The 26652-nt window shown below is 37.9% G+C and overlaps 1 protein-coding gene across 1 annotated transcript in view; it reads left to right on the top strand.

The window, feature by feature from the left end:
• The first annotated feature begins 752 nt into the window (after positions 1-752).
• LOC148366395 (steroidogenic factor 1-like) overlaps positions 753-26652 on the top strand; it is a 31738-nt gene continuing 5838 nt past the window's right edge. Inside the window, exons 1-6 of the mRNA XM_088335219.1 lie at positions 753-925; positions 2712-2830; positions 3333-3474; positions 6717-7375; positions 20332-20451; positions 24810-24957. Coding sequence (XP_088191345.1) covers positions 904-925; positions 2712-2830; positions 3333-3474; positions 6717-7375; positions 20332-20451; positions 24810-24957 — 1210 coding nt within the window. The 5' untranslated portion in view covers positions 753-903. The remainder of the gene's footprint in view (positions 926-2711; positions 2831-3332; positions 3475-6716; positions 7376-20331; positions 20452-24809; positions 24958-26652) is intronic.

The following is a 26652-nucleotide window of genomic DNA, read 5'->3' as shown; positions in this document are numbered from 1 at the left end:
ATACAATTAACTAACCACAAGAGGGCACTCAAAGACCACTCTAAATGTTTCTCAAAGGCAGAACAGTGACCTTCCCACCTGCACAAAAGATTATTTATATGTATTCGATTAAAATTCATAATTATAAAAAGAACAAAGCTTTCGAAAAATTCACCAAACCCTGAAAATTAAATAGAGACGATAGACAAATACTATTGTTGCAGTTTGGTTATTATAAGAACCCATTTTATCAGTGGTTGAGATGTAAACAGGCTGTTTGTACATTTAACTAACCACAAGAGGGCACTCAAAGACCACTCTAAAGGTTTCTCAAAGGCAGAACAGCTAGTAGGTGTGATAGCATTTAATTGCAACGATGCATTTCCAATTTGATCCACCATATTTCCCATGTATAAAGCTCTAACGAATTATAACACCAATTTTGTTTTTTTTTCAGTGCGCCTTACAGTTGAGAAAATACGGTAGACCCAATTTCTTCACTGGAAAGTGCGATGAATTTTCTGGGACTTATTTCCAGCGAAATAATAATAAAATCAAAAAGAGATAAGATAAATGTCATCACGCAATTTGTAGATTGAAGAAATCGCTTTGACGTGTGAGTATCTAAATCAATCCTGTCCAGGCATTTTCCAACTCAGCGACGGTCATGTGACTGCGTCCACCAATCAGAGCCTAGCAGCATAACTTTGCGATAAGGCAAAGACAGTAAAGGGCGAGGAGGCTGAGGGAGACACCCGAACCAATCCCGTTAAAGACCATTTTTTTCTTTATTTTTTTTTCTCCCTTTTTATAATCTTGGTCCCCTCCTGCTGTTGTCCTGCATATGCAAGGCTGCAGCAACGCCTCCGTTCGCATTTTCATAATCTGACAATCTTCAGCGACTGGCTGCAGCCTTCTCTTCAGATGCTGGGAGACAAGGCTCACGGTAAGGCTCTCTCTAATGACTTTCGTTTTTATTTCATTTATTTTATACTTCCAAATATCGATTTACGTCCACTTGTCCTATTGCGCACGAAAGAATGAAGGGGGCTTTTATTGCCGCAGCGCTTGCAGGAAATAAAACAGGATAGAAAAATAAAATACAGCAACAAAGTGCGTTATGATGTCACTATAATATACCGAACAATATATATCTTGCCAGTTTTATTAGAAAAGGGCACTACTTTTTGTGTACTTGTGTTACGATGCACTATTTTTCATTGCACTACTATTACGAAAGGAATCGCATGTCCATCTTAGGCCAGTCTCCAAGCAGTACCTCGTAATTATTTTTGCATATCTCATTTTTGCCCGTCAGTCTATATATTATGTGTTTATCCTGGAGTGCTATGTCTAATCTCGTTGCAAACAATCATAATTTCATAATTTCATGCCATAAGTGACACAATTTCATAATGGCAATAAATACGATATTATCCTCCTTTGGATTTCAGTCTATTCTATTCTATTCTATTCTATTCTATTCTATTCTATTCTATTCTATTCTATTCTCCTTTTCACCACCTGCTTTTAGCCTGCTGAAAATAATATCAAGACAAACCAAAATCACTAAAATGAATTGTATAGGTTGATGCATTTACATGCATTTGTATAGTTAATTAATGAAACATTAAATTAACTAAAACACGCTTGCTTTTTATTCAAAAACATTGATTTCTGGCGTCAAAACCGTCTCAAAATAGCATGCACGTATTCATGTTTGCAATACAAATGTAACGTTATGATTTTACCGTCATTTGCAAGAAGTCGGTGACATTCTATAAACCGGCTAATTATATGAAATGAATGTCAAATGTATGCAATTGTAAGTGTGACAAGAATTATCACCACAAACTAGAATTAACGTATTAATTTTGCAATAAAAAACAAAACGCTATGATATTTCCTTTATTCGTTAGAAGTCGGGTGAGATTGTAGTAACCAGCCAATTCTATGCAATAAATGTATATATTAATTCATATTGATGTAAGGACGTGGGTGACTTTTATTTATACAATCGTTTTTTGAATAACACACGTTTCCCACTATAATAAATACACAAATAGAATTCAATATAATATAATTTTCTTTATTAGCATTGATAACAACTAGGGTTAGGTAGGCTTACTTTAACTGGATTACTTTCAATTACTTTTGGATTACTCCAATACCAAATATGCCAATAAAAGACTAAAGAAACTAAATATGAATAAAATTATGACTCCCAACACGTGGTAAGCTTTCTCTCCTGGCTTTGATCTCTTTGATCTCCGGCAAAACTAATAAAATGCAACAGAAACAAAATGAAAATAAATCCAAACAGCTTGCCAACATCATTTTTGCCGTTCCATGTATTCCGTTACTCCCCAATCCTGCACAAAATTTAGTACTTGTATTCATATTTAGTTTCTTTTGTCTTTTATTAGCATATTTTTTATTGGAGTAATCCAAAAGTAATTGAAAGTAATCAAGTTAAAGTAACCCTACTACGTAACAACGTAGAGTAATTGTTCATTGCAACAAGATTAGACCTGACACTACAGGCAAAAACACACAATAAAGACTTAAAGATCGATATTGGATTTTTTTTACTATTTTAAATATACCCGACTTGATTATATGCATTAAAAAAATATAAAATAAATGAACTGGCCCCAGACATGCGCACAGAAAGGTTTGCTATCGTGCAGCCTTGATATTGCTCTCTAATACTGTGAATTGTGTGTGTGCAGCTGTGACTTTGAAGGTTATGGAATACACTTACGATGATGATCTGGAAGAATTGTGTCCTGTGTGTGGAGATAAAGTGTCCGGATATCACTACGGCTTGCTCACCTGTGAAAGCTGCAAGGTAAGCATGCGCACGAAATGTTGCACGTGAAATACAGCCGTCGTTTTTATACCGTTTCGATTGTCGTTAAAGGTTTCTTTTTAAACATGTTTTGTCGTTGGCTGTGTTCAATTTAATCCGAAAAGGGGAATGTTTGCAGTTTAGTCTTTAATAGAAGTCTATTTATTCACATTTTAGTCCATGCGTGTCATAATTGTATTTATTTTGGTATTTTATTCGTTATTATGTATTTTGTTTTCATTTTATTTTAATAAATGTGGGTTTCTGTGCATTTAGTGTTCCTGGTTATTGGGTGTGGGGAAAGAAGGAGATTTTATTTTCTTACTGTATACTGATTCTTTATACAGCACTTTGAGACATTTATATAAATTCCGGACTTCAAGCTGCTCCGTTTTTTGCTACATTATAAACACTGCGGCTTTAAATACGATGCGGCTTATCATTTTTACGGCGATGTTCTGAATTCATTGAAGCAAAACAAACTGGTGTTTTTTCCCCTCAGGGCTTCTTCAAAAGGACTGTGCAAAACAACAAGAGATACACGTGTGCCGAAAATCAGGAATGTAAAATTGACAAGACTCAGAGGAAGAGATGTCCTTTCTGTCGCTTTCAAAAATGTCTCAACGTCGGTATGCGGCTAGAAGGTAATCTTTTTTTCTTTATTTCATTGTAAAAATATAACGGATAAGTAGTTTATTATCTGAACAAAAAAATTGATTTAAATACGGTTTTATCCTCGTGTTGTTTTATTTTATTGTATTTTTATACACCTAATACGGAAATGTGAATAAAAACAGTATTTCGTTTTTTTTCTACTGTTGGGAATAATCTAAGAATAATCATACTATTTAAAGTTGAATAAAATATCATTTAAGGGATTTTTTTCTGGGTTTTAACAACATACAGGTTGGTAATTTGGGCCCACAGACAATAGAAGAAATATGGTTTTTAAGTAAAACGGATTATTGTATGATATTATCAAGCGTTATTTTTACTAAATTGCCTTTGTGTAATTAAATAAAAACCCTTAATTTAAAACATTTTGACTTATTGGCTTCTTCTCTGTCCTCACTTCCTATTCACATGCGTTCCAGACAGCCATGCAAGAAAGCACCTGCTTCCAAGATAGGAGTTAAAGAAAAAAAAGAGGAAAAAAAGGACACATTCTGGACTTACTGATAAAAGTATAGAGACTCCCGCGTGTTTTAAATCAAAAGCTCTATTTAGGCTACAAGGAGGAGGGAAAACTGAGGGGGAATCTTCTCAGCCCTAAAAGGGAAGAGAAAAATTCATGCGTTTGGAAATGGAGAATAGTAGCTGACACGTGATATTGTTTGTTTGAGGCTTTTTATTTATGCAGAGTGACAAAAAAACAACAACAATAACAGACAGTAGTTTACAAAAGAAAACAAAATACTGTTTGCACAAAAACAGCTGCACGTCATAATAATATAATACATAAACATGTGTCCAAAATTAGGAAGCTATAGTGCCTACCCCTATTCCATTTTGTCCTTGCAGGAAAAATATATCCGAAATCCAAATAAGATTATATAATTTTACCCTTAAATCAAGATTAGAAAACTAAGAAATGACATTTAAACGTATAATAGTATCACCGGTGACTCCTATAACCCCTAAAATTCGATGTATTCATATGCTTTATCTAAATACGTGTGGTTTATATTTGTTTAAATTGATATAAATGAGGGATATTTATATTTTATAATTGTCCATAAATTGATACCTTTTTAGCTTGGATCTCAAAATTATGCCTATAATGATGAAGGTTTTAGAAAAAACTGTTGAATATTTGTGGGTTGCTTACTCGCTTAGGGATTTAAGTTTCAAGACATCTTTAAATTGTAATATGTTGTATTTTATTAACAGTTATATGTTGTTTAAACTCAGTGTTATGCACATTCTTAATAGCTTTCTTCTTTAATTGAATAAGTTCTATATTGCTCATGTATGTCTTTCTCCAAATCTCTATGAAATTACGAATACTGCAGTTTTTTTGGTCAAATATGTGCTTAAATCTACTGATAATTGCTAATTAAGATTGTATGCGATTTAAAAGGGTTCTTCAGCTAATACCTTGGCTAAAAATCATTTTGAGAAACGTAAATGTGCTGTATGGAATTCAGAACCTTTCTATTCGTTGACGCCATCTTCTGGTTTAACTCATCATTGCAGGCTCTGTTGAGCTCCTTATGTTGCGCGTGGAAGTAGGTGCATTTCTCAGACGCACTCGAATAATCACTTCCTTGTTTTTTTATATTTTTGGGGGATTTTTTGGGGGGACTGTGTGTGAAACAGGCAATTTCTTAGTTTTACCATTTTATTGCTACACTAACAAAAAAAACTGCGATGACGAGTATGAAGTTACTCCCAGCTATTGACACGGGGTCCCCAGTTAATATCAGACCAATAATCACTGCGAGAATCTTAAACTCTAACTTTTTCTTTTTGAACCTTACCTATTTTTGTTTGTACTTCAATGTCTGTCATATGACATAACTGACATAATTGGTTTTCGAGAAAAAGGCTTCAAAATGTTGAATTTTAAAATTAATCTTATTTTTTAAATCACCAATTAATTTGTATGAATACAACATAATGAGTTCGTCAAAACAAACACTTATTACCGAATAAATAATTTAAACATTTTTCACAAACAATTGGGAAAATGTTTGGCATTCTATTCATTAACAGGTTTATTTTAACAGTTGGGAGGATGCAGTTTTATACCTGAACCAACTCACCACGCTATACAAATTTAAAGCTATGAAAAGGGAATATTTTGTTTGCATTTAATTAAAAGAAATAGTAACTTTTTATAGAAATGAGTATTTCAATGTCATCTTTTGACTTACTATATACTATACCAAATAACCTATTGAGAATATGGCATAACTCATATAACTGGTCTTCAAGAACAAGGCTACCAACTGGTACATTTTTAAAACAATAGTTGCATTTAATTAATCTTATTTGTTTATATCACCAATTACTTAGTATGGATAAACATGAATTAGTTTGTCGAAAGAATCGCTAGTCAATAAATAATTTAACATTTTTTTCACATTCATGCTAAACATTGGGAACATGTTTAGCATAATATTAAATAACAGGCTTATTTTAACAGTTGAGTGAAGGAAGTTTTATACCTGAACCAACTCACCATGCAATATACATTTAAATGATAGCTGTAAAAAGGGAATATTTGGTTTGCATTTATTTTTGAAACATCCTAACATTTTATAAAAATAAGTACTTCAATGTCCTTTTCAATTCTATAAATACCGTACCAAATAATCTCATGCGATTATGGCATTACTGACGAATTTAATTTTTTTTAGTTTTGAGAAAATGGCTACTAAATATACAATTTAAATGCAATAGTTGTATTTAATTAGCCATACTTTTTGAAATCACCAAATGTTTAGTATGGTTTTAACTTAACAAGTTTGTTAAAACGATCGTTAATTACCAAATAAATATTTTAAACATTTTTCATAAACAATTTGGAAAATGGTTGGCATTAAATCCATTACAGTTTTATTTTAACAGTTGAGTGAATGCAGTTTTATACCCGAACCAACTCACCTCGCTGCAAACATAAGTTCTAGCTATGAAAGGGGAATATTTGGTTTGTATTTATTTTTAAATAAATCCTAACATTTTATAGGATTGACCTAGAGACTGCTTCTCATTTTTACACATACAGAAATTGATGGCGGGCTCAGTTAAATCATCCAACAGGCTGTTTCCAGCCCACGGGCCGTGTGTTTAACATCCCGGTTTTAGATACTTTTAACGTTTGTTTGCATAAAAAAGTCTGTGTTTGATTATTTGGCTTATTCGTGCTTTGTTTTGGGGACAGCGGTGCGCGCAGATCGCATGCGCGGGGGGCGGAATAAATTCGGGCCCATGTACAAGAGGGACCGGGCCTTGAAGCAGCAGAAGAAGGCTTTGATACGATCCAACGGCTTCAAATTGGAAAGTGCCCCCCCACCATCCGCATCCCCTCTCCTCCACGCCGATTACGGCTTCGGCGGGGTTTTAAACGGCGTGCCGGCCCTGCCCAAAAACGTCCTCCCCTCCACCCCTACAGACTACGAACCCAACCTTTACGCCCCCCCGGCCTTGGGCGTGCAGCAGGCCCACGCGCCCCTCAGCGGCCAGTACCAGTACCCAGCGGGGGCTTTCTCCGGCCGGGTCATCAAAGCGGAGTGTCCCGATTACACCAGCACCAGCTCCCCGGAGTCCCTGGCCGGATACGCGTACCCCGAGATGTACCCGGCCTCCCCGCAACCCCCCAGCCTGCAGCCCCTGGTGATGGAGATGTTGCGCTGCGAACCAGACGAGCTCCTCGTGCGCAACAAGATTGTGGCGCATCTGCAGCAGGAGCAAAGCGGTGGAGGTGGACGAGGACGGCAGGACAAGGCCAGCGCCTTCGGGCTTATGTGTCGGATGGCGGATCAGACGCTCTTCTCCATCGTGGAATGGGCGAGAAGTTGCATCTACTTCAAGGAGCTCAGGGTGAGTCCGTTTGCTGCTTTTCTCTTATTTTCACGCGTGGAATTCCACGAATAAAAAACAGACACGAATCTGTTGGTCCAAAATAATCAATTAGCAATTCATATATCCCCATTGCGCAATTGGCTATTTACCAAAATCTATATTTTAAAATCCGATCTGCTGAAAAAAAAAACCCAAAACACCGCCAGAAAACAACTCCAATTAATAAAAATAAAAAATAGGCATAATAATAACAACATATAGCAGTAATAATGAGATACTACTAATGATGATACTCATACATTCTGTAACAGCGATGCTATTTATGCCTAACAAAACTATTTCTATACGATTGACTAATGACGATGATATCGAGGGTGGTGTGGTGATATTCATAATATAAATGATTATTTTACAATCCTATCTACTAAATAAAGCGCAATAAGAACGCCACTACACAATTAATATAAATATAATTATTAATAATATTAATAAATAATTTTAATGATAATAATAATAACGATAATGATAATAATGGCGCTAATAAAGTGTATTGATGACGCTAATGAAGTTAAAGATAACAATAATACTGCTTCAGCTTACGATGATGATGTCATGTTGCAGTTAATCATTATGACAATGTGAATGATAACGATGGAAATAATGATAATAGTAATGAGAACAACGTGGTCATGGATTAAAAAAAAATTGTGGATATATCAATGGTAATAACTCACTAAATTCATCACTGTAAAAAGAGCAAAGCATGACTCTTTTTGTATTCAAAAAAGAAAAAAAAAAATAGAATAATAATGTGAGCATTGCTGTGGTGTCCATTGTACCCAAAAGCAATAACAACAGCAATCGTAATAACACTACTACTACTATTAGTACTACGACTAGTATTTAAAATAATTATAACAATAATACTAATACTAATCCATCAACTACTACTACGAATAATGATGATAATAATAATACTAATAATAAAAAAGAAGAAAAAATAATAATACTATACTGATGAGCTGTGGATGATAATGCTGAAAGCGGCGTGATATCAACAATAGTTATGATACAGTGAAGTACAGTATAACGACAATGCTGCTGTTAATTTTTGAAACAATAATTGTAACAAAACAAAACGGACATGATCATTTGAAAAATCTTGAAGCTAAAAATGGTTATAACTCACTAAATTAAACACAGTAAAATGAGCATGGAACTGCAGTGGTACTCGTCTCTCTGTAATAAAAAAAACCCGAATGATTTTTAGCATTACTTTTATGTCCTTGGTAGCAAATGAAACAATAACAACAACAATAACAACATTACCAATAATAATAATAATAATAATACAAATAATAATAATAATAATAATAATATTTATTATCAGTAGGGTCGCGGGGTGCTGGAGCCCATCCAAGCTGTCTTCAGGCAGTGGGCACCCTGAACTGGTTGCCAGCCAGTGCACAAGGGACAGACTAATTCATTCACACCTAGGGACAATTTGGACTGGCCAATTAACCTGACATGCATGTTTTTGGAATGTGGGAGGAAACCGGAGTATCCATGGAAACCCACGCAAGCATGGGGAGAACATGCAAACTCCACACAGGAGGTTCGATCTCATGACCTCAGAACTGTGCCGCAAGCGCGCTAACCACTGCCCTGCCGTGCTGCCCCGTAACAACAATATTAAGAATAATTATTTAAGTAGTATATTTTTCTTTCTCTTTCTCTTTCTCTTTCTTTCTTTCTTTCTTTCTTTCTTTCTTTCTTTCTTTCTTTCTTTCTTTCTTTCTTTCTTTCTTTCTTTCTTTCTTTCTTTCTCTCTTTCTCTCTTTCTTTCTTTCTTTCTTTCTTTCTTTCTTTCTTTCGTTCTTTTTTCATTCATTTCTTTCTTGCATTAAATACAAATATAAAGAGTTACTTTGAAAAACGTTGTCAATGTCTTTGATACATTCATAAATACCTCATTAGCACGAACTTATCACTGTCAATTTTCCTTTGCGCTTGAAATTTCACACACCATGCTAAGTTACTAAATGCAAGCAGAAATAAAAAAAAAATAACATAACATTTTGGGACAGCACTCTAGAAAAATATGATTGTTTATATTTAATACCAATAAGGCCTCTTGTTGCTTCTGACTCCTTGACTTTTTATCATTTGTTGATTATTCTCATAGCCGAATTGCCATACATCACCCAAAAAGAAAATTAAATATAATTAAGATGTGCACAAAAATATTAACTACTTCAGCAAAAAGAGCAAACCCTACGTTGCCATTTCATCCTTCTGTGACAGTAATTCATGTTTTAATCTGTAAGGATTGGTCACTAACCATAAAACAGAATTGGCCGTATAAAAAAAAATATTTTCATTTGTCAAAATCGCAATAATCTAGCTTCTTTAATCCATATGGATGACAATAACGTATTGGATGGTAAATGCATATTGCTTTATAGCATGCATACAATGTACAACAGAAATGCAACAAGTCAAGTCATGTTTATTCGTATAGGCATTATTCACAAAGAGTCTCAAAGGGCTGCATAGACCACAGATTATTGCAAACCACAGACTATTATGACACAATCCCCTGATCTGAAACCTACATGAGAGCAAGGAAAAACTCAAAAACCTCAGCATGAGGAAAACGAAGAAGGTACTCATCCCCTTTCCAGGATGACCAGGCTGCAATGGATGTTGTAAAAACAAATAATACACAGATATTGTCAACATAAAATATAAGTTATTCATATGCTTTAGAATAGAAGTGTGAAGTCAACACAAAATGAATCAATCATTTTCCATCAAAACTAAAGTATTGCAGAACATAAACTGTGTTTTGTTTCTCTTCCGTGCCGATGTAACAATTTTCAGAGTGCCAGAATGCTCAAAAGGTCAGATGCCACTGATGTTTGTTCATTTCAGGAAGTCCTGAGGATGTTTTCTTGTGTTCAGAATAGGGCACAGTCAAGCCATTTCCACTCCAAATCCATTCAAGATGTTCAAAGAAAAGCAGTCCGAGAGTAGTTTAGTCCAATATTTTACTGGAAGATGAACCATTAAATGTTAGGGGGTTGCTACTGTTCGGCGCAGAGAGTTAGCATCAGCCAAGGCTTCTGTGTGGTGTTTGCAGGTTCTGGTATGTTAGCTTGCTAAGATTTTGTTTATAGAATAGAATAGAACTCAATATACCTTTATTGTCGTTGTTACAACATGGGATATATTGTGACAACGAAATTGGACGTGGCACTCCAGGTCCACATTTTACAGTGAGGATATAAGAAAAACAAAGAGATAAAGGAATAAAGAAGATGTTTGTACTGTCCTTGTTGTATAGGCTTTGTATTCCTCCGGGGGGTGTATGAGGGGGTGAGGGACAGACAGAGATGGGCGGATCCAACTTGATCGTTGATTGTTGATCTTACTGTACACAGTCCAGTCCAGTGTTTTTTTCCCTAATTGCTCAGTCCACGTATTGAATGGATTTGGGAAGTACAGTCCATAAACATGCCCGATCAAATTGCACTGGATCAGTGGTCTGCAACCTTTTGTGCACCACGGACCAGTAAAATGTCTGACAATTTTCTCGCGGCTCAACCTAATAGTAACATTAGCAATAATAACCAAAGTAATAATAATAATAATAAAACTAACCTTAAATCCAGTGTGTAATCACTAGACAACTAGGGTTCTAGACAGTATAGGTTGTTTCATCTGAACAATTTCCTATAACACTCTTTTACTACGTTGTACATTGTGGCACAATGAGTAAAAATAGTGTGATAATGATATAAAACCGAATGCCTTTTTCTTAGTGGTCTAGTGGTTAGGAATGGCGCTCCGATCGCTGCGATCTGGGTTCGATTCCCGTTGTATCCAATGCTGAGCGAATTTGGTCAGTGGTACTGGTCAATCATTGATCAAATATGATAGTCTGCTTTGATGCATCCTTGGTATGGTGCACAGACAAACTTTTGAGTTTTTTGGGAGTAATATAAAGCACGTAGTATACACAAAAAATACGGTATCAGCAAAAAATAAGGCAAGTACCGACCCAGGGCCGGTACAGGGCACTAGACTTCTCCCACATACACCCAATAAACTGATAAGGTTCAGGGGTGCACGGTCTTCTTGAGGAAATTAAACATGGAGGACAAAATATATATATATATATCTCCCTGTGCACAGAAAGACACAAGGAGGTGACAAAGCCCCTGCTTCTGTGCCTTCACCCAAACAATATTTTTTGAATATTTATTGAATAAGTGAATAGGATCAATCAGGCTTTCCAAGAAGTTAGAAAAAGAGGTCTGGAACTTCCCAGGCTTGTTTTATTAAAATGGGACTATTCTGTCCTTTATGAAGGATTGGGAGACACATTTGTTACAGACATGGACTCTCATTATAAATCACAATTGTGTCAGATGTTAGATGTAACCACTTGTCTCCAAAAATGTCTCGTCCTGATCAGGACAAGTCTCAGAATGAAGGTCTGGTTAAACCTTGACAGATCTTTGTGACTCTATTGTGTCTCCCCATTTGGTTCTGGAGAGTCTATATCACAAATGTTGGAATTATTTGTTTTGGATTTATATAAATGAGTTCTTCAGTGCCCTGCGATTGGCTGGCAACCAGTTCAGGGTGTCCCCTGCCCACTGCCCGATGATTGCTGGGATGGGCTGCAGCACCCCCGCGACCCTACTGAGGATAAGCGATGCAGCTAATGAGATGAGATGAGATTTCTTCAGTTGGGTTTTTTTCTAAGTGGATGCTACATTTTGAATGATCTCTCCTATGTGGGAAGCTGATTCTTGTGCCAAGTGATGGGCATGTCCTTATTTGTAGAGATGCCCAAAATGGACTCAAGCTTCCCCATTATCCAGTTTGCGTTGCTCAGTGCGAAATGTTGTTGCTTTGCTACTCTGCAGCTGTGACAACATACATAGTGGAAAACAGAAGCAATCCTCTTTGGGCTTCTGAGCCTCTGGATTGCAGATTTAGCAGTTTCCATTTCATAGGCTGCATGATTTCAACCTTTTTTATAACTTCTTACCCGTTGCATTGATCTTATATATTTGTGCTTCCTGTTTTTGGGGTTTTTATTTTTTCAACACAGAACCATCTTAAAAGGTTTCCATTTATACTGAAACCCAGATCTGTTTAACACTGGGGAACAATTCGGAACTGTCAGGACCAGAACGAAGACAGGAACCATTTGCGTGCGTTTCTCTTAGTTTTTTTGGGAAGAAGGGAAAGGATAGTACACATGATCCATAGATCGGGCGGGCACGGGGGAGCAAAAATCGTAATCAAATTCAGAAAATGGGTTGGAGATGGAATCAGAACAGGAGAGAGTCAGGGTCGAAACCCTTGCCTAGCGTAAGCTGAGGTTTGCAGACGGACTGACAAACGGTGACAAGAAGACGGGGGTTTCAAAAGTGACAAGCAGCCAATCAGCGTCCGAGGCAGTCGGCGTCAAAGGAGCAGACTTAGGTGCCTAGCATCAGTAATCATGACAGGAACCTCTATTTTCAGACAGCAATCAATATTCTTGGTACATCAAGTTCATTCCTATAAACTATCTTCTAGATAAACACATAAATGATTAAATGAGTTAATGCTGTAGTATAAGGATAACGGGAACTGTCTATATCTATAAGGTGCTTTATTTGTACTGTCACTATCAACAGTGGGCAGTTTGCAGCTCTCAAATGTCAAACCTAGACAATATCCGTTAGCAGATAGCTAGCATCGTTATAGATTCATCATGGGATTTTTGTCATACTTTAAAAGCTTTTAACTATTTTACATTTGTGTTTTTTATGTTCAAAACATTATTAAATATGTTTTTCCATGCTCAGTCGTTACACTCTCTCCCTTTTCTTTCTTATTTTTTTAAAGTGCTATGCCTCTTGTAAAAAAAAATGTCAGCATTTATAGGATTGCGTAAAAACAACTGACTTTATTTAGTGTATTAATACTTTTAAGAAAATACTTAGTAGTTTTAGTTTTTACCGTGTAGAAAACACAAAATAGTTATGATTAGTCACACAAAATCCATGTTAGTTTGTCAGGAAGGGGAAATAAGCATAATGCTACCAGTATATTAAAATGAAGAGTATAGTTTCTGTTTTATCTTAACTATACAGCTTGCAAATATATTTCATAATGTGCAAGTGAAGTGTGAAAAGGGCTTAACACCATAGAGGACGAAAAAAAGGTTAAATGGATGATAATAAATAAATAAATATATAAATAAATACATAAAACCGAGACCAAACATAATTTAAAAGTTATATTATTAAAAAAGAGTGTGTAATTGTAAATTAAATTGTAATCTGATAAAATGTATGATTTATAAATTTTTGCACTAATAAGTAGAGCTTTCAAAACGACATATAATTTTCAAACTAAAATCAAATGAATGGGATGAATGAAACACAATTTATTAATATGTGCAGTAAATAGATACATCATCTTGTTATTAGGCCAGTATGTTTTCAGGTTTATCTTTATTTTCTTTTTGCATTTATTTTCAGGTGTACATATATTTGTTTATGTTGCTAATTTTATGTCCTTTTTGTAGCATAACTGGGATTGTGAATTTGTTTTTATAACCATTCTTGACTGTTTATCCATCCATCCATCCATCCATCCATCTGTCCATCTGTCCATCTGTCCATCCATCCATCCATCCATCCATCCATCCATCCATCCATCATCCATCCATCCATCCATCCATCCATCCATCCATCCATCCATCCATCCATCCATCCATCCATCCATCCATCCATCCACCCACCCACCCACCTACCTACCTACCTACCTACCTACCTACCTACCTACCTACCTACCTACCTACCTACCTACCTACCTACCTACCTACCTACCTACCTACCTACCTACCTTCCTACCTACCTACCTACCTACCTACCTACCTACCTACCTACCTACCTACTTACCTACCTACCTACCTACCTACCTACCTACCTCTCTCTCTCTCTCTCTCTCTCTCTCTCTCTCTCTCTCTCTCTCTCTCTCTCTCTCTCTCTCTCTCTCTCTCTCTCTCTCTCTCTCTATTCATCAACCCATCCATCCATCTATCTATCTATCTATCTATCTATCTATCTATCTATCTATCTATCTATCTATCTATCTATCTATCTATCTATCTATCTATCTATCTATCTATCTATCTATCTATCCATATGCAACTGTAATGTTTATTTTTAATATTTAAAAAAACAACGGTAAATATTCCTTACTTGGAAACAATATAACTAAGGGTGTTCTTTCAATTAAATATTCACTACAAATAAAAAGAGGAAATATTTCTCTTACAATTAAAATCCAATGAAAAAAATCTCATGCCATGACCAGTTAAATTCTGAGGTCCTCAAAGATGTTTTATGTTTAAAAAAAAAAGCTTTTGATATCCCAACGTATATTAAAAACGCTGGGGATTCTGTTGAAACATGAAGCAAATCCTATTTATTTCGCCCTTCAACAGTAGTTTTTAATCTCGAAGTTCCCATTTGATATTAAGATTTGTGAATAATATTGATGATTCCACTTTAAACGTGTTACGTGGACACAAACAAGGCCTTTTGTCAATCCCGACAATTAATGGTGTGCGCAGGTGCAGAAGGAAGGCGAGTTTGTGATGTTTTCTATTGTGAAGGGCAAACTGTTATATGACCATTCGGCAGCCCGGCGTACACGCTCAGAACAAAGCTGCGAAGCAAGAGAGAACTGTTTCTCGCCGCTGGATAATTACATTCCGCGCCGACGATAACGGGGGAATGTCGGCCTTCCGCCGCGGCGATGCGCTCCACTCGGCTACATTGTTATGAAATTGCGAGCTATTGATTGCTGCCATGCCTCAAAGGTGGCCTTTGTCACGTCTCGGGTTTGACCTTCCATTCACCTGTTAAATGAAAGATGCTGCACCTCCAGCCAACACAATCAAAGTCGACCGGGGAGAGAAAATTTGCAACCAACACAGCCCAGACAATCTTCGGCAATTCGTCTACGGAAACAATTGGAACAGACATTGTTTCTGTTTATTTTCGCCTTATATAATTCTTTGTTACATAAGGTAACGTCTTATATATAAAACAGTAACACAATATCTCGGGTCGATTGCAATGTGGCAAATATTTCGAATATAGCAAAGGTAGGTTCGTGTAAATTTCAATCATTTTTCATTAGGAATTACTTGAAACACTTAAAACTGAAAAACTTAAAACACACTTCTACTCTATAGCATATGGATAACCTATACTTTTTGTGCACAATATCTCTGTATTATTTGTAATTGCAACATCCTTTGCCTGGTAATCCTGAAAGGGGGATACCACATGCGCGGTCCCTTCTCAAGGTTTCTTCATTTTCCTCATGTTGAGGTTTTTGAGTTTTTCCTTGCCCTCATGTTGTTTCCAGATCAGGGGATGGTGTCATAATAGTCTGAAATAATAGTCTGTGCAATAACCTGTGCAGCCCTTTGAGATTCTTTGTGATTAAGGGCTATACAAATAAAAATGACTTGACTTGATTTGAAACCCGTCTTTAAAGGGACAGTATATTGTCAAGACTAGAACAGAAACAGGACCCAATTGTGTTACGTTTCTCACAAGTTTTATCGAAGGAAAGAGGAAGGGTTGCGCCCAAGATCCGGTGTTCGCTGGGTGCCGGAAGCAAGTGGCTCTCATACTTGGATTGTGATCCGAACACGCAAGTGGATCTTCCGTAGCACGTGATGGTCAGGGTCGGAAATGAGTCGTAAGCCAGAACGGGAGAGTTGACGTAGTCGGGGACAAAAAGAGGTCGTAAGCCAGGACTGGAGAACAGACGTGGTCAGGATCAAAACGGGTCGTAGCCGGAGACAGACGGGAGCAAAAACTGGAAAGGTGGGAGTCAGGTTCGAAAAAGGCTTGCCCAGTATTCACTGAGGTTCGCAGACAGACTGACCACAGGGGATTGACAGGACTGGGTTCAAATAGTGACAGGGAGCCAATCAGAACCCGGAGCGGTTGGCGCCAAATGAGCGGCCACAGGTAATTCACATCGGTAATCATGACAGTATACAGTATACTGTTTGAGTACTAGATGTTGCTGTACTGTGTAGTGCAACCAAGAATAAATGCTACAAAGCACAAGGAAGACCACAAACTACACGGACTCAAAGTGACCAAACCACATACATCTCTTCGAATATTTTGGGCAGTCTTTCGTGAGGTTTTTGGGGATACCCTTAGCAGCAAGATGGATCATGTCAGTTGCCTCTGGGTCGGGGGTTTGCAATAAATGGCTATTTGGCGCTCCCTAGCGGCTCCTTTGCGCTTTTTCAAAAAGCTTTGATCATGGAAAATGATATGGTATCGAAAAGAGGACAAACATGACACAAACATTATTAATGTTTTCTAATAAATATATGTATACAGTATACAGTACCCAATATTAAAGTGGAATCATCAATATGTAATAACGTAATCGGGGACAAAAAGAGGTCGGAAGCCGGGACGTGAGAGCAGACGTGGTCAGGATCAAAAACGGGTCGAAGCCGGGGACAGACGGGAGCAAAACACGGGACAGCTGGGAGTCATGGTCAAATAAGGATTGCCTAGTGTTCACTGACTGACAAAAGGGGACAGACAGCACTGGGTTCAAATACTGATCGGCAGCCAATCAGAACCCGCGGCAGTTGGCGCCAAAAGAGCGGGCACAGCTGAGTCACATCAGTAATCATTACAACCAGTTTTCCTGTGCAGAGTTTGTATGTTCTCCCTGAGCTTCAATGAGTTTCTTCCGAGCACGCTAGTTTCCAAAAACATGCATGTCAGGTTAATTGGCCAGTTTGAATTGTTCCTACGTGTATATCAGCGACTGAGTTGTCTGTCTCTGTGTGCCCTGTCGTATATATATATATATAATATATATATATATATATATATATATATATATATATATATATATATATATATATATATATATATATATATATATATATATATATATATATATATATATATGTATAGGCAAAACAAGGGGACAGTTTGAGCTTTCAAGTGTTTACTTTTGGATTGAAAATATATTTAAAAAAATCTATATAATATAGACGAGTGTTAGACTCTTACTGGCCACACAAAATAATGTGGAGAGCCACATTTTGCCTGCGGGCCATGAGTTGGACACATGTCCTTTAAGGCAAAACAATTCATAATGAGACTTATTGCAATGCCGTGAAGTAAAAGCCACAATAAAGATGAATTGACCATAAAATGGTGAGAAAATGAATTAAATGGATGAGCTTGTCCAGTGCCATATTGAAAACCCACTAATAATCTATCTTTTCCCAGCATGCAAGGCGGCATGTGTGTTCAAGTGTGTTATTGTCTGCAAAGTGAAGGACACGCTGCAACCAGTAATTCCCCAGCCGCGGTTCTCAATAGACTCAGCCGCACATTCATCTGACACGAAGTTGACAGAATTACTGTCCGTTTAAATCAAACGGCAGATTAGTGGCGGAGAAGAGGGTCCAATCGGGTCCAATCTGGGCCATCGGGAATCGTAGCGCTGTGGGGGTGCTGACTTCAAGTGATAAAGGAAGGGGTTAAGGAAGTAAGAGGTCTCGGCGACCTCTTGCGCTTCCCCTGCGAGAGGAGTTTGACTCTCAACAACGGCCCAAAAACATGAGAAAAAATCCTGAAAACCCTTCTAACGTGCAGAATATAGAGCATTTCCTTAAATTGAGAGACGTTTATGTTAGAGTGTGTTTGTACATAGTCGAGTGTGTCCTTCTGCAGCAAGTATAGTTGATGTCAATATTTTAAAATCCAAGTGCAATGATCCCTCGTTTTTCGCTAGGGGTCGGTTCCCAAAAGTTCCCGCAATAGTCAAAATCTATTTACCCCTTCATACATTAAAACCATAGAACAAACCCTATTTACAGCTCAAGCATTAGTCTAACAAATACAAATACAGAACTTTATAAAGCTTTTTTTACAAATAACTTCTGTACTGTCAAATTATAATCAAAGATGTATAATTACTGACAAAATCAAAAAAAGTCAACAAATAATGTTTCAGCGCATTTTATTTCACCCTGTAACGTTTGATGATTTTAGCAAATTCAAAATCCTAATAATGCAAGAGCCTGTGTCTGATAGAAACAAATATCTCATTTAAAATGTGTCTCCATACCACAATAACACTGATGATGTCACAGTTGCCATGGCGCCCAATTGGCCCCGCCCATGTGGCGCCAGCTTAAGCTTGTTGACAGATTGGCTACCCCATTATTTAAACCCTGTCCTGTCCATTCCCGGTTGTCGGTCCGTCTGCGAATCTCTGTTTTTACACGGCAAGCCCTTTTTCGACCCTGACTCACGCCTAGACCGTTTTTTTGCTCCTGTTTGTCTCCCGCTACGACCTGTTTTGATCTCGACCCCGTCTGCTCTCCCGTCCCGAATAACGATCCCTTTTTTATCTCGACCACGTCTGCTCTCCCGTCCCGGCTTACGACTCGTTTCCGACCCCGACCACATCTTGCTCTACCAGTCCCGACCTGCTTCCCACGTCCAGCAATCCCCGGATAGTGGCTGCAACCCTTTCCCTTTCTTCTAATAAAACTTGTGAGAAACGTTACGCGAGTGGGTCCTGTTTCCGATCTGGTCCTGACAGCTGAGGTTTATTGTAACTGTTTTTTTTAAATGGTTTGTTAAACGGTTTTGGTTATCGGATATAGGTTCTTAAAGGTGGTGTCCGTATCGTCAAAATATTGTACTGGCTGATGCCATCTTCTGTCTGAAATCATCATTGCAGCTCCTTTTGTTGTGCGTGCAAGTATGTGAAATTCTTAGATTCTCGCAGATAAACTCTTTCTTTTGTTTTATGTTTTGGGGTTTGTCTTGGCATTTGGATTGTGTTTGAAACAGTCCACTTCTGACTTTCACCATTTTCATCGTAGAATAAAAGAAAACCGTCAGCACGCGCATAAAATCACTCTCCTCCTCCCCTTTTACCTCCTTTCCTTCAACGTAAAGCACTCTGTGGACGGGACACAGTGGGTAGAAAAGACGTGGTGGAAACAAAAATATAAAGACTCTTTGAACTCAGTTGGACATTGTCAACACATACTTAATAGAGAAAATATCTCATTTTAAATTTAGGGACACCTGAAACTACACTCAAACTCCCTTTTGCCTCCGTTTCTTCAGCATAATGCGCTCCGTGGACGGAACACAGAGGGTAGAAGAGATACAATAAGATAGACGCGGTGGAAACAAAATATAAAGGCTCTTTGAACTCAGTTGGACATTGTTAACACATACTTAATAGAGAAAATATCTCATTTTAAACTTAATAAGGACACCTGAAACTACTCTCAAACATTAGAATATTAAAGACTCAGTGTAAGATTATCAAACATATATTAAATAAGAGGGCAGCACGGCGGCGCAGTGGTTAGTGCTTGTGCGGCACAGTTCATGTCATGGGAACCTGTCGTGGGTTCAAATCCAGCTCCAGACTTCCTGTGCGGAGTTTGTATGTTCTCCCCGTGCTTGCGTGGGTTTCCTCCGGGCACTCCGGTTTCCTCCCACGTTCCAAAAACATGCATTTCAGGTGAATTGGCCGGTCCAAATTGTCCATAGGTGTGAATGAGCGAACGAGTTGTCTGTCCCTGTGTGCCCTGCGATTGGCTGGCAACCAGTTCAGGGTGTCCCCTGCCCACTGCCCGGAGATGGCTGGGATGGGCTCCAGCCCCCCCGCGACCCTAATGAGGATAAGCGGTACGGCTGATGAGATGAGATATTGAATAAGAAAGATGACAAGTATACATAATTTAAAAAAGGTTTTTGATCAGATTAAGTCAAATCTCATATGTCTGATTGTCTAATTTTTGGCACTGCATTGTTCTTTTGTGGTCTTTGTCTAACTGTGTGTTGGTCTGGTTTTTCCTGAAGGTGGGCGATCAAATGAAGCTGCTGCACAACTGCTGGTCTGAACTTTTGGTCCTGGATCACATTTTTAGACAAGTGCAACATGGAAAGGGAGACAGTATCCTGCTGGTGACTGGCCAGGAGGTAATGACTCCCCCACGCCGCTTCCTACCAGCGCATTATTTTAAAAAATGTGTCTGTGAACCTCTGCGCTTTCTTTCAAAAAGAACGCATGCTTGTGTACGTGACGATTCTCAACAATGTCTGAAATCAAAGGAATACCGTATAGTTTGAGGAAGAGGGGATCGGCGGGGCAGGTTGACCCACCACACATTCATGGGATGAACATTTTCAATTCTTTATGGAATAACAGTGTAATACAGTAGCCGCATGCTTAAACGAATTCACTTCTATCCCTTACATATTAGGGCTGGCACACACCTTGCTCAAACCGCATGGGAAAAATTTGGTGTTGATGCATTTAGCTGAAGAACGCCAAAACCACTGTTTTCAGCTGCGTCGTTTTCAGTGTTGCCCCGAGTTGTTTATGTCACGTGTTTTCGAAAATGGTGATTACAAAGAGCACATATTTAATACTCGGCTGACAGGAAACACAAATGACCAAAAATGTGAACCTAAAATTTACTACAGAGCCAGGGAAACCATACTCTGGAGAATGGTGCCAGATTGCAACACAGACATTGTGTTCTTGTCATTAGTGGTAGCTGCGGTACTGGACCAAATTGTATTCGATTGTTAAATTCAGAACTTGTGGGTGAAAAAAAATTAAATATCGTGAGTATGTAGTAAATATTGAATAAAGTACTAGCAAACCCCTGTTTTTCTTCTGTTATGTATTATATGGATAATTTGAGGAAAATAATTTCTCTCAAATCGCGTGGGACTGCACCTTTTAACACGATGCGCCCTGTATCGTGAAAATACTGTACCTGAAAACAGATGAATTCATTCCTGGCCTCCCAAAATCCTCCAAGTCTACCCTAAATAGATAAAAAAACACATAATCCTGATCACTAAAAACTCATTTAAATAAAATTGAATATAAAAATACAGTTATAAGCAATGTTCCCTCTAATTTTCCAGGAGTCTGAGCGTTCACACAAAGTCGGTGAGCAACGCTTGAAACAACAGTGAGCAACCATAATCCCAAGTGTGGCAAGATAATTCATTATCAAACATGTCCAAAACGTGACATCAAGTAACATTTTGCTGAGTTTCTGGCAATGCAAAATTATTTTTCTCTTTTGAATGAATTGACTCATGTACTATTGCAAAAGTTGTACGGCCTACAAACGTCGTTTGTTCTTACAATTCTTTCACAAGATATCCATTTCTTTTTATTTCCTGATATATTTTGTCACAAAATATTAACATTTTTGGGGGCTTATTTAGTCTGTTGTAAGATACAGAACTGTACTTAATCACATTTTTAGTGGAAGTACAATGTTGGCAACATGATTCACTTGATATAATTGAAAATTATTTGAATGCAACACAAACTTTTTCTTCTTTTTTCCGTGTTTTTTTCTACTTTTTTTTTCAAATTCCTTTAAAAAAAATCTCATTGTGTTTATTTTTTCCGAGCTGTTACTTTTTTCTTTTTGTTCTCTATTTACTTGTTTCCTACATTTCTTTCTTTTCTTTTTTTCTGGCTTTTTTCTAAATTTTTCCTTCTTTTTTTCCTCTTCCATTTGTTTCTTTTTTTCTCCGCTTTTTACTACTATTTCATTTCGGTATTTTTATTACTTTTTTGTTCTATTCCCCCCTTCCTTTAAGTCATTTTGTGCATAATTTTACTTAATATTTGGTCATGTTGGGATTAAAGAAGCAAAAACAACCTGAAGAGCAGTTTAGGACCCGAAAGAAGAAGCCGGTTCTCGACATACACTACTAACTTTACTCAACTTCGTTCGACTTCAAAATACCCCATTTAGGACACAACGTCAGGGGAACCCTTGTATTTTTACCTTCATGCACTGTAACGTTGACTTAAGTCGCTTCTTAATAAGTAATTTTGAGCCCTCATTTTTGTGCGCTGGCTAGATTTTCTTGTGCGCTGAGAATGTACGAGCAGTGCGCAATTGCGCACGCGCGCAGCTTAGAGGAAACGCTGGTTATAAGTTAAATAATTGGTTATTAACAGGATAAAATATAAGTTTGTTGTGAGCACTCAGCATGGAGAAAGTCGGTGCTTGCAAACGGAGGTGTATGCATGGAGGAGTGAGGGAGTACAAGAGACTGTGAAACACACAACACAAGTGCGCGGGATCAGGTCCGTATGGCTGAAAACCCACGTACTAACTGGGACCCTGGAGGAAACTGATGCTGGCATAGAGTGGTTTCGAGCTGTGAGCCCTCTTCGTGGTAGCATCTGAGAATTTTTTATTTTGCCTTGTATGTTGGGCAAGATTATTGCTCGAAAGACATCTCATATGTCCAATTTTTATGTAAAGGGGCCACCGGACTGTAACATGTAAAAGGAGTGACAGTTGAAATCATTCCCAACCTTTTGTAGTGTTCTTTAGTGATTTTATTCCATAAACTATGTTGTAGATCTTAGTTTACAATTAATAATGCGAATGTAGTCAAATATATTTTTTTTCTAAAACTTTAGGCACAACTCATCGTTGATTGATCAGATCAACAGCTTTCCTTTTTACTTACTCTTACACTTAGTTGAGTGCTCTGATTTAAACAAATCATCACTCTGATGCTATTCAATAATCCACTTCAGTCGCTGTTTATTTGCTCATGTTGGGGTTTTTCCTTGCCCTCACGTAGGTTTTAGATCAGGGGATGGTGTCATAATAGTTTGTGGTTTGCAATAATCTGTGGACTGTGCAGCCCTTTGAGACTCCTTGTGATTAAGGCTGTCACCAATGAATATGACTTGACTTGATTTCCTTAAATACTCTAAGTTTGCTCCCTTACTTCCTTGTGTCGCTGCAGAAATTTAGGCCCAATCCCATTCCTCTCACTTGGCCCTGAGAACCCTCCAGTGAGGTCCCTCCATAGGGAAGTCCCCTCAGTGAGTGGAGTGCAAAGTGAAGATTGTCCCCTAAGAAATTGGACGGGACTTGAAAGACTGAACCGTGATTTCCTGCACAGTTTCCCTACTCTACAGTTTGGAGTCTGAAGATTTATTTATTTTTTGCGGCTCCCTCGGTAGATTCGTGCACTTTGTAAAGTAGCGATTTTGCAATGTTCATGTTTTAACGCGAAAATGCGGTTTTCTATTGCATTTATGTCTAACCAAGATATCTCAATATATTTTGTTGCAAATACATGCGTAGTTGTGGAAAACTACTTAAATTTGTGCGGTTCCTTTCCAGCCATGTTTGTTGATATTGAGAATTCGCAAAGCCTTCTGGGTAGTCACTTCGCTCCAAGTGAGGTACCGACCTCCCTCAATCTGAAGTGGTTATGTCATGGATTGAGGGCACTTCTCCCTCGGTCTTGAGAGTATTGGGACACATCCCATTTTCACGTGACTAGGGCAAATAGCGAGTGAAAGTGAGAAGAATGGGACGCAGCCTTAATCTAAAGTTGGATGAATGGGCGGTTTAAAAAAACCTCCTGGATTAAGGTGATAATGAAATGAAAATCATCCATAACTATTATAATAACTGAAATGACTAAACATTATTTTAGGATACAATGTATTATAATAATATAACAAAACAGAAACAACAGTTTCGTTGATGCATAACACACTTAATGTCAATTTTCTACATCTGAATATTGAATTTTTTGTGTAACGACCCTCAATCACGCACGACACAAGGGTTCACAGTCACTCGGTTTATTGCCTTCAGCACGAGGCGACATAGCCGAAGGTACGGCAAGCGCAGAAGCCCATAAAGTGCCAAACGATTAAGACTGTCGCACTATGACTGACTGTGGCTTAACAAATGAATGCAGTACCAGAGTTCTAACAGTAATGCAACAAAAACACAGATTTTGTGAGGTTTAAAAATAACTCAAAACAGTTGAATTTCAACTCTGTTACACATGCCCTAGCTAAGAATGTCTCAACTGTGCAGGTACATGTTCCTGTTCATGGACCTGCTGAATTTTAGTACTCAATAATAATCATCTTAGAACATTGTGATAAAGTTCTTTATTTATGTATTGCACTTTAAAAAAAAATCATATATTATTGACTCATTGCAAATCAATCTTATATTGTTTTAACATTAATGATTATGCGGAAAACGCAATTATCCCATTTCGAAATATTAGAAAATTATGAAAAAGTATACTAATAGGCTCTGAGTGTAAGACATAATCGGCAAGATTTAAATAAAAAAGGCTCGTAATATTAGATTTGTGATGAATGCTAAATATATGACATTAAGTTTTTTAAATTGTGTTTTAGAAAATAAACACTTTTATCATAATATTCAAATTTTTTGAGACAGTTCGCTATATTTTTATCATTCAAACTGACGGTGGATTAATCAATACCCTTTGTTTTTCAGATTGAGTTGTCTTCTGTTCTGTCTCAAAGTGAGGCAAATTTGTCAAGTTTGATCCAAAGAGGACAGGACTTGGCTGTAAGGTTGAGGGTCCTGCAGGTGGACCGCAGAGAGATTGCCTGTCTGAAATTCCTGCTCCTTTTCAACCCCAGTGAGTCTATTTCTTTGTTATGCAAAACCATAGAAATCCTGTACGCATAAATCTCCAGTGAGTATGGTAGCCAGCCACTTATGTTAGCCCATGTTAGCCGATAAAGAGTCTCAATCCAATAACTTATGCTTAGGGAAAATATACATTTCTATGAATAAATATACATGCGGGCATTTAATGTACATATTATATTTCATCAAATATACGTTTATTATGGACCGTTTCATCAAGTAGGTTTTGAAACACTCAGAATGAAGGCAAAGTCACTCGTCTTTACACAACAGGTATTACGAGCGAGCGATGGCGGTGTCAAGGACGGAAAAACAGGTCGATAGCAGGGACAAGGGAGCAGACGTGGTTAGGATCAAAAACGGGTCGTAACCAGAGACAGACGGGAGCAAAACTGGGACAGGTGGGAGTCAGGGTTGAAAAATGCTTGCCTAGTATACACTGAGGTTCCCATACGGACTGACAAAAGGGGACAGTCAGGGGTGGGTTTGAATAGGGACAGGGAGCCAATCAGGTGAATCATATCAGTAATCATGACATTATTATGAATATTATTAATGAAAAATAGTAACCTATTACTGGGATGAGCCTCTGCAGATGTAGAGTGAGCCACGCAATTCTTTGCCTCACGGCAGAGGGCGATCATGAGGCCAGGGTTTCTGATTTGGTGCATAACTGAGCCCCAACCAATGGAATCAGGGATAGTATTAGTAAGTCAAGCCATTTAGTATTTATTTTTCATAACTGAAGATTACCTATCTAATTATTCTTTTATTTAAAAAGAGCAGTATGCTATGTAATACTGCACTGAGCATCTGCAGATGTAGAGTGAGGCAAGCGATGCTTTTACCTCACTGCAGAGGGCGATAGTGAGACTAAGGATTCGGCGAGCACCTCAGCCCTAAACCATAAAATTAGTTTTGGCAAGCTAAAAGCAAGTCAAGTCATCCAGTATTTTTTTCCTAACTGAATGGAATTTCTTTTTTCTTAATAAAGAATTATCGTTCTTGTCATGATTACCGATGTGATGCACCCGTGCCCGCTCCTTTGGCGCCAACTGCCTCGGACTCCGATTGGCTCCCTGTTACTATTTAAAGCCACGTCTATCTGTCACCTGTTGTCAGTCTGTCTGCGAACCTCAGTTTACTCTAAGCAAACTTTTTTAACCCTGACTCACTCCTGTTTTTGCTCCGGTCTGTTCCCTGGCTTCAACCCGTTTTTTGATCCTTACCACGTCTACTCTCCTCTCCTGGCTTTCGACTTGTTTCTGATCCCGACCACATTTTTTGCTCTCCTGTCCCGGCTACTGTCCCGTTTTTTCCGTTCCCGACACCGCCATCGCTCGCCACGGAAGTCCCACTTCCGTGTTCAGAGGGACCTGGTTCGCGCAACCAGCGATCACCGCATCGTGGGTGCAATCCTTTCCTTACTTCCCAATAAAACTGAGAGAAACGTAACGCAAGTGGGTCCTGTCTCCGTTCTGGTCCTGACAGTACATAGCACATAGAGACATACAGCTATTTTCAAGTAAAACAGTAGTTTATATAGTCTATATATTACTTTCTTGCTCTGCCAGTCAAATGATGAATAAGATGTAGATTCATTTATTTTTAAATCGGATTGTGACTCAACAGACACTTACCGCAACACACGTCACTATGACATCTTGACATTTTTTCTGTCAAT

This window comes from Urocampus carinirostris, chromosome 5 (genome assembly GCF_059441175.1).
Source record: "Urocampus carinirostris isolate Australia breed hairy pipefish chromosome 5, RoL_Ucar_1.0, whole genome shotgun sequence".
Taxonomy (NCBI): Eukaryota; Metazoa; Chordata; class Actinopteri; order Syngnathiformes; family Syngnathidae; genus Urocampus; species Urocampus carinirostris.
Note: the sequence above shows the minus strand (reverse complement) of the source record. Positions and strands in the feature narration are given on the sequence as shown.